We start from the raw sequence: 9,415 nt of genomic DNA, 5'->3' as shown, positions 1-9,415 counted from the left end.
ATATAAAAGATTGTAATATAAATTTTAAATGTACATGAGTACAAACCTTTAGCCAGCCTTGGCTTATCAAAATTATTATACAAATTAATATAAATCCTTGCCAGAATTTGGCATAGCAAATTAATATTATACACATTAATATTAGTTACACTTGGCTTATCAATTACACCTACACTGATATAAATCTTGGCCAGAATTATCTTATCAAATTAATATTATACAAATACAGAAATATAAATCCTAGCCACTTTGGCTTTGCAAAATTAATATACACATTAATTAGCTACACTTGGCTTATCAATTACACATACACTTATACACATTAATATAATCTTTAGCCACACTTGGTTTAGCTTATCAAAATTAATATTGTTATTATTATAATCCACTACACATTAAGTAAATTTGTGAACTTAACATCTACATCCTTCTGTCATGTCACATATAATTATTAAGTAATTAACTAATTAATGACTTCACTAATTACCTCCGGTTCAAGAAGGACCAACGGGCAAATTAATTGTGGAGAATTGCATTTACTTGGATGTATCATTATATACATAACAGTAAATGAACAAAGATAATTATTATTTATCAGTTAGACAAGTAGGAATTTGGGACACCTAGGTCGCAAAAAATGTCCCGCTTCGATACCTACCACTGTCATATCCACAAGTTGCTCTGGACCTATTACTTACAAATGAAAAATACATCACCAGGAATGCTGGTAAATATATAAATTTGTGGACTGTATATTAAATTAAAAAAAGGATTATATATACACACATTTATATAACAGAATGAGAATATATCTTAATCATAACACTCACCAATTTGACTGGAGATTAATGTGTCATGTACAGGACCCCCCCTTTTGCCTACATTTATGAAAATTTTACTGGCCAGAAATTAAACATAAATTAGACAGCTTATCTGAGGTTCCTGGAGTTGTCCTGTCCTGTCGCCTGATATCTCAAGTTATGCAGGAATGCACATCCAACAATTTCGCCTCCTATTTGAGAGGTGTCAGCCCAATTTTAACCTCTAGAGCACGAAAATTCCTTCCCATTACACTAACGTTGTATCCAATTCAAAAACCAAAATGGCGACTATCCTGCCCAGCCGCTGATTTCCCATTTTCGATAACATACTTCTTTTAAAAATACAATATAGGGCATCTATTTACCTATAAATTACCGTATTTCCGGAAAATATATACAATATTTTCCACACCAGTATTTATGATGGGTGCGGAAGCCTTGATGATCTCTGGACAAATAGCCAAGAGAAGATTGGGTGGCCAGACTGTCGGGGGACAGAGTTAGTGATTCTGTGGCCAGCTTCTGCTAGAGCAGGAGCCTTGTGTCTCTGAGTTGGAAAGATGGAACTTTCCTGTGGGAGCTGGATTATACTGAATGTAAAAGGTATAATTTGGATTATATTCCCCGTGGAAGGTGTATTGTGGTTTATACTCCCTGTGGTAGGTGGAGTCTGTTATACTTGGAGTAAGTGGATACTCAGTTTTGTCAACTAATTATATTCTCTATTAGATCACCTCACTTTGTCATATCTACCTAGATATCTTAGTATCAGATCCCTTTCTAATTAACCAAAATATGCTGTCGTAATAAGTATCTAAGTTTTAATAAATTGTGATAGTATACACTTTCCCCAGCATCGCTAGGTGGAATCGAGTCATGAATGGTGCTCAACTTCTCGCCTGTGCTGTGACAACATTTCCCATGTCATAGTTCCTTCATACACTTATTAAAGGAAAATTTTGCATAAATAAAACAGCAAAGAAAAAAAATCCACATTATTATTATTATTATAATCAAGGGGGAAGCGCTAAACCCGGAGGATTATACAGCGCCTGGGGGGGGATGTGGAAGGCATTCAGGCTTAATTCGGGGAACTGGAGCACAGTTCCAATTCCCTAAATCAAGAGCCCCTCACCAACATCAAGGAACCTTCCTTGAGGGAAAAAACAAAAATCCACAGCCTGTTGACTATGGAAATCCGGAAACTTTCATCATTTCGCAAATTGTGTTAAAAACTTATGTATATTTCAGGGTATTTATTAAAGGAAACGTTCCGCCACGGGTGGCGAAAAAATGTTTTATAAATATTTTTTTGTTTCCCTATTTTTCTATTGTTATTTAGCATTACTATGAGGGTTCATCCTTTTATGTTTTTCTTAGTCCCACTTAAAAAAAAAAAGTTCCTGTTGACGCCCAGGTAACCTGCATTTTAGTAAGTACTGCTACTACCACTAATAATAATAATTAGTATTATTATTACTATTATTATTATCTTCAACCACTCCCACGGGGTCCTCCTCTAACGACCCCAAGGGTCGTTAGAGGAGGACCAATTATTCCCAAGGGGTCCACTAACGATTCCCACGGGGTCCCCCATCAACCACTCCCACTGGGGTCCTCCATCAGTCACTCCCACGGGTTCCTTGATCAACCACTCCCACGAGGTCGTCCACCCCCTTTCCCCGGGGTCCTTCACTAATGAGTTCCCCGGGGTCCTCAACTAATGACTCCTGGGGCCCTTCATTAATGGCTTCCTGGGGTCCTTTATCCACCACTCCCACAGGGTTCTCAAAAAACGACTCTCCAGGGGGTCCTCCACCACCCACTCCCACAGGGTCCCCCATCAACTACTCCCACGCACTATTTAGAAATCAACAGATACAGAAAATGTAAATACATAATAAAAATAACTTATAAAGAAGTATCCGTGAACAATAGAGTTGCCAGCTAGTCAGTTATGAGGGACATTATGTCAGTAATGTACGGCGCAGTTGGCAGGGTGACCTGCTTTCTAGTTCTTGTAACCAAACCTTCATACTATGGCTGCTCAACGGTCCATCTGTAACATGTGTTGGCCTTGTATCAACCGGGCAGAATCCGAATCCCAGCAGGTGAGTTCATCGGAGGTGATGCGAGTCAGTTGTGCAGCGGTACGAGATCTTTTGTCTATACAGTAGGTTGCACACTACACAAAGATTCCACTTCCACAGTTGCTACAGGGACTGTGAGACTCGTATGTCACTTCATGTGCTTTAAATTATTCTTTAGATCCCCCTCAGTTGAGGTGCACTCATGCCGATGAGGGACACTTATTCCAAGAAGTAGATTTATCCGTTCTTTTCTTTATTTTTATTATTATTTATCGGACCTGATTGCCTCTCGTTATCTAGACGCCGCATGGTTCCTATGGGTTGGACTGTTTCCTAATTGAGATAAAATAAAATGCTCTTTAGCTAATGAAAATAGTTTTTTGGGTAATAGTTTGCGACCGCTATACTGATTTCGTCCATTATACACTGAGCTATAAAATATTAACTTGATTTTATAGTTGGCAATATTTTGTTGTGCAGATGGAAATAAACCTAACGAAAACCACCTAACCTAACATAAAATAACGTAAACGTTACTTAACGTTACCTCCTCGATCGGTATTACGGTGAAAAAAAAAAAGGTAAAAGGACTTGACATACTTTATTTTTGAAAAATGTTTGTTCACAAATGTATGTTGTACCAAAAACTGATATGAACCCACTATCAGATTGCTTCGAATTTGGAAACTGTTCAGGCTTTTAAGATTTATAAAACTGGATAAGATTTCCTCCTTTACCTGGAGTTTACCTGGAGAGAGTTCTGGGGGTCAACGCCCCCTGGTGGATCAGAGCCTGATCAACCAGGCTGTTACTGCTGGCTGCACGCAATCCAACGTACGAGCCACAGCCCGGCTGGTCAGGGTGATTGGAGATCAGTAATTTCCATTTGAGACTGACTTGGGAGTTCTTCAACACTGCAACAAAATCCTTAAACTGAAGTGACTGAAAATGAGGGTTTATTAGTTTTACTATTTTTAAATATTTCAAGTTACTGCGGGCCGCATAACATCTTGTGGCGGGCCGCATAACATCTTGTGGCGGGCCGCATAACATCTTGTGGCGGGCCGCAGTTTGGTGACCCCTGATTTAGGCCAAAGTTCGATCGAAGAAACATAACAAAGCAGTGGTTGACACCATAGTAGAGAACAGCTAGAAGTGTACACGGCTGAAGCAGAGCTACTTATCTTGGGTGAGTTCGACCACAAATAGAGTGAGAGAACAGGAAACCATATGGGGTGCTAGAAACTTGGAGAGGTAGGTTGATGGAGGTGGTTAGAGATAACTTTAGGTATCAGCATGTTAAGAATACAAGAGAGAGAGGAGATGAACCAGCAAGACTAGACCTAGTATTTATCTCAAGTACATCTGATATGGAAGAAATAGAATAAGAGGAGTACCCTGGGTGCTATAGATCATACAGTACTGAAATTCAAGTACCTTTTGTAATTAAATGTAGAGGGAAGAGCGGCAAATGGGAGCATGAGAGACCACATTTTAGAAGAGGGAACTTTGTATGGATGAGAGATTTCCTGAATATAGTGCAGTGGGAAAGGGAATCTGAAGGAAAGTCAGTGGATGAGATGGTGGACTACCTAGCTGGAAAGTGCTGGGCTGCAGAGCAGAGATTCATATTCAAAAGTAGAAGGGGAAATAAAAACAGTCCTTGATATATCCACAGATGCAGATAGGAAGAAAAAGAGAAGCATAAAAGTGGAAAATTATAAGAAGCGAAGAATAGGTGAGAACAGAGAAGCAGATTAGTCAGAAACGAATATGTAAGGGTGAGAAGAGAGACTGAGCGACAGTTTGAGAATGACATAGCCGCCAGGGCAAGTCTGGAGCTAAACTGCTTAACCATCACATGAGAAGAAAGGCGACAGAAAACGACTAAGTGATTCGATTAAAGAAATAAGAAGTGTTGAACGAGCGATTTAAAGAGATCTAACCGCAAACAGGGGCAGCACCAGAAAGCCTAGGTAAAAGAGTACAGGCGAGAGAGAGATCATAATCTACACCTGGAAGATTCTGGAGGGACTAGTCTCTAATCTGTACACAGAAATCACTCCCTACGAAAGCAAAAGACTTGGCAGGCGATGCAACATACCCCTAGTGAAAAGTAGGGGCGCCACTGGTACACTAAGAGAAAACACAGTAAGTGTCCAGGGCCCAAGACTGTTAAACAGCCTCCCACCAGCCATAAGGGGAATTACCAATAGACCCCTGGTTGTCTTCAAGAGGGAGCTGGACAGATACCTAAAGTCGGTGCCAGATCAGCCGGGCTGTGGTTCGCACGATGGACTACATACGGCCAGCAGTAACAGCCTCGTTGATCAGGCCCTGATCCACCAGGAAGCCTTGTCATGGACCGGGCCGCGGGGGCATTGATCCTTGGAATACCCTCCAAGTAGACTCCAGGTAAACAGGTACTGGACACTGGAATCAGATACATCAAAGGTAATGGGACCTGACAAGGTGTTACTATAGACTTGTGGTTGGAAGCAGAACTGTTGTTCAGACCACAGCTAAGATCTACAAGTCAATGTCCTCGTGACTTGCTTTTAGAGATTTTAAAATTGAAGTTGAAAAATTATGGAAATTAAGGTTTTCTTACCCAAAAATAGTGCAAAATTCTGGCAACATGTTGATGCAATCAGCTTCTTTCTATCATATTTCTAAGTATGTTTTTTCAAAAATGTAATTTTTATGTTTTTGCTGTCATCAAGAGGATATGTTGGCAATTAGTGTTTTTATTGTTGTTTTTTTACTTCAAATTTTACTATTATTGTTTCATTTTAAATACTCAACATAGCAAGTTCTGTGAGGACTAAAGTGAAGAGCACGGAGTTGTTGCTGCTCAGTTGCCTCTGGGTTGTCAACAATGATAAGGGTTTGCAACACGCTCAGATTTGGCGCGCCATGTCCATAGACTTTTGTAGAAAAAAAAATACGAATAACTCAGGAATAAGGGATTGACATTTGTTTAAAATTGTTTTTCAAAGAGTAATAATGGGAGTGTCATGATTTTTTCAGACATTATTGATGAATGATGGTTCTGTTAGTCTTCAGAGATGATTTGCAATATGTTTTACCATTTTGTTTTTGACTCTTATTCTCCCAAAAAACTAAAAAAAAAACACAAATTTAAATTTTTTTTATAATGCAATCTATTGACATTTCTCACAAAAAGCTTTGAAATTTAGATAATCTGACTCATTATCTTTCTTCTGATGTTTACTAAAACATTGTACATCTTACCAATTTTATAGGCCAGGGAGGGTTTTATGATAAATACAATTTTGCAATATCTTGCAATTTTGCAACATGAAGTCAATACAAACAAGTGTGTTGGATGCAGACTGCTTTTTTAAATCACAGGACAAATTTTCATTGAAATTGGACAAAAAAAAAAAAAAAAGCAGCAAGGGCCTCCATCCCTTAATTTTAGTAGACTGAGTAGACGTCAGATTTAAGATGGCACGTCCGAGTATACGTACTGCAGTGAAGCATCTTATCTCTCACCGCATCCCGTCCTCTGAATAGCAAGTTCGTTTTATAAGCTGAGTGTAGTAAGATAAGACATTAATGTAACGTTTAGGAAACTTTGCTGACGGTGCTTCCCGCAAAACTGGATTGACAAAGCTCTCCGAACGAATGCACACTTGTTATACTCGCACACTTGTCAGTATAATATGCTCTTTCTTATATTTTACATTACCTTTAAATATCCTGTATTCATATACCAGAACAAATAAACTCAACTGTCTTTTGTACAGTAAGTATCAATTAGTTTTTATTAGGGCAATTCACCATTATCGATGTCACTTTCTTAACTGCTAGCAAGCCACTACTCTGTTTTATGTTAAGTTACAGTCAATCACAGTCATCACAGTCAAGTAACACTAGGAAACATTGAAGTCTGTTTACTTATCACTTCCGGTAATGTGTTGCATCCCCACACCGTCAGCAACATTCATATTCCATCGTTTGCTGTTTATTTATTCCCAGTCACTGTGTTGTCGACGAGTCAAAGCACGGCAGTTAAACTACATTTATGTAAGTTCATGTATCCTAGCCTAACTTGGCCGTTGTCGTTATGTAAGTTCATGTAACCTAGCCTAACTTGGCCAGTGTCGTTATGTAAGTTCATTTAACCTAGCCTAACTTGGCCAGTGTCGTTATGTAAGTTCATGTATCCTAGCCTAACTTGGCCAGTGTCGTTATGTAAGTTCATTTAACCTAGCCTAATTTGGCCAGTGTCGTTATGTAAGTTCATGTAACCTAGCCTAACTTGGCCAGTGTCGTTATGTAAGTTCATTTAACCTAGCCTAACTTGGCCAGTGTCGTTATGTAAGTTCATGTATCCTAGCCTAACTTGGCCAATGTCGTTATGTAAGTTCATGTATCCTTGTCTAACTTGGCCGGTGTCGTTATGTAAGTTCATGTATCCTAGCCTAACTTGGCCGGTGTCGTTATGTAAGTTCATGTATCCTAGCCTAACTTGGCCAGTGTCGTTATGTAAGTTCATGTATCCTAGCCTAACTTGGCCGGTGTCGTTATGTAAGTTCATGTATCCTAGCCTAACTTGGCCGGTGTCGTTATGTAAGTTCATGTAACCTAGCCTAACTTGGCCAGTGTCGTTATGTAAGTTCATGTATCCTAGCCTAACTTGGCCAGTGTCGTCATGTAAGCTCATGTATCCTAGCCTAACTTGGCCAGTGTCGTTATGTAAATTCATGTATCCTAGTCTAACTTGGCCGGTGTCGTTATGTAAGTTCATGTATCCTAGCCTAACTTGGCCAGTGTCGTTATGTAAGTTCATGTATCCTATCCTAACTTGGCCGGTGTCGTTATGTAAGTTCATGTATCCTATCCTAACTTGGCCGGTGTCGTTATGCAAGTTCATGTATCCTAGCCTAACTTGGCCAGTGTCGTTATGTAAGTTCATGTATCCTAGCCTAACTTGGCCGGTGTCGTTATGTAAGTTCATGTATCCTAGCCTAACTTGGCCAGTGTCGTTATGTAAGTTCATGTATCCTAGCCTAACTTGGCCGGTGTCGTTATGTAAGTTCGTGTATCCTAGCCTAACTTGGCCAGTGTCGTTATGTAAGTTCATGTATCCTAGCCTAACTTGGCCAGTGTCGTTATGTAAGTTCATATATCCTAGCCTAACTTGGCCGGTGTCGAGAGGTTTTTCTACCCTAGAAGCCTAGCCTGAGGACAAGCTTTTCTGTTGTACTGTCTGCATAGAGCCCATGCTGTCTGCCAGCTGAGTTCATATTTCGTGCCATACTCGTGCTGCCACCTATAGGCCTACCACTTCAGTATGCCTACACCTGCCTCTGCCTCACTCTGGCCGCTCACTTCACTCAGTCAACAGGGCTTGAAACCTCTCTCCCTCGCTGGGCATGGCCCTCCCGGGCCATGGGCACTTAACACTCTGCCTGTGTACCCGACGACATTGCAAATAAAGTAAGAAGCCTCCAAAGTATATCATCATTCCCTGCTACCAAGAATGATCAGTAAACTCCGTAAACAATAACTGCTAGGAACATGTTGATAACTTCTAGTAGCATGTTGATAACTGCTAGTAGTATGTTGATAACTGCTAGTACCATGTTGATAACTGCTAGTAGTATGTAAAGTAAAAGGACACAAGTGCAACTAATGTGACATTTATTGTGGCGACGTTTCGCTCTCCAGGAGCTTTATAAGCCCTTTTACTTTACATATTGTCGGTAATTCTACCAACTTTATTACAATCTGCTAGTAGTATGTTGATAACTGCTAGTAACATGTTGATAACTGCTTGTAGATGCTGATAACTGTTAGTAACATGTTGATAACTGCTAGTAGCATGTTGATAACTGCTAGTAGCATGTTGATAACTGCTAGTAACATGATAACTCCTAGTAGCATGTTGATAACTGCTAGTAGCATGTTGATAACTTCTAGTAGGAGGTTGATAACTGCTAGCAGCAGGTTGATAACTGCTAGTAGCATGCTGATAACTGCTAGTAGCATGTTGATAACTACTAGTAGCAGGTTGGTAACTGCTAGTAGCAGGTTGGTAACTGCTAGTAGCAGGTCGGTAACTGCTAGTAGCAGGTCGGTAACTGCTGGTAGCAGGTTGGCAACTGCTAGTAGGTTGATAACTGCTAGTAGCAGGTTAATAACTGCTAGTAGCAGGTTGGTAATTGCTAGTAGCAGGTTGGTAATTGCTAGTAGCAGGTTGGTAACTGCTAGCAGCAGGTTGATAATTGCTAGTAGCAGGTTAGTAACTGCTAGTAGCAGGTTGGTAATTGCTAGTAGTGGGTTGGTAACTGCTAGTAGCAGGTTGATAACTGCTAGTAGTAGGTTGATAACTGCTAGTAGCAGGTTGATAACTATTAGTAGGTTGATAACTGCTAGTAGCAGGTTGATAACTGCTAGTAGCAGGTTGATATCTATTAGTAGCAGGTTGATAACTGCTAGTAGCAGGTTGATAACTGCTAGTAGCAGGTTGAT

The 9,415-nt window shown here is 40.0% G+C and overlaps 1 protein-coding gene across 2 annotated transcripts in view; it reads left to right on the top strand.

Annotated features, from left to right (window-relative positions):
• The first annotated feature begins 2,792 nt into the window (after positions 1-2,792).
• Positions 2,793-9,415, top strand: part of LOC128694122 (uncharacterized) — a 94,022-nt gene continuing 87,399 nt past the window's right edge. Inside the window, exon 1 of one of the 2 annotated variants that reach the window (XM_070093583.1) lies at positions 2,793-2,932. In XM_070093583.1, coding sequence (XP_069949684.1) covers positions 2,861-2,932 — 72 coding nt within the window. In that variant the 5' untranslated portion in view covers positions 2,793-2,860. The remainder of the gene's footprint in view (positions 2,933-9,415) is intronic. The other variant, XM_070093584.1, reaches the window with a different exon arrangement.

Source organism: Cherax quadricarinatus, chromosome 43, assembly GCF_038502225.1.
Source record: "Cherax quadricarinatus isolate ZL_2023a chromosome 43, ASM3850222v1, whole genome shotgun sequence".
NCBI lineage: Eukaryota > Metazoa > Arthropoda > Malacostraca > Decapoda > Parastacidae > Cherax > Cherax quadricarinatus.
The sequence above is the reverse complement of the archived record's forward strand: the minus strand, read 5'-3'. Positions and strand labels throughout refer to the sequence as shown.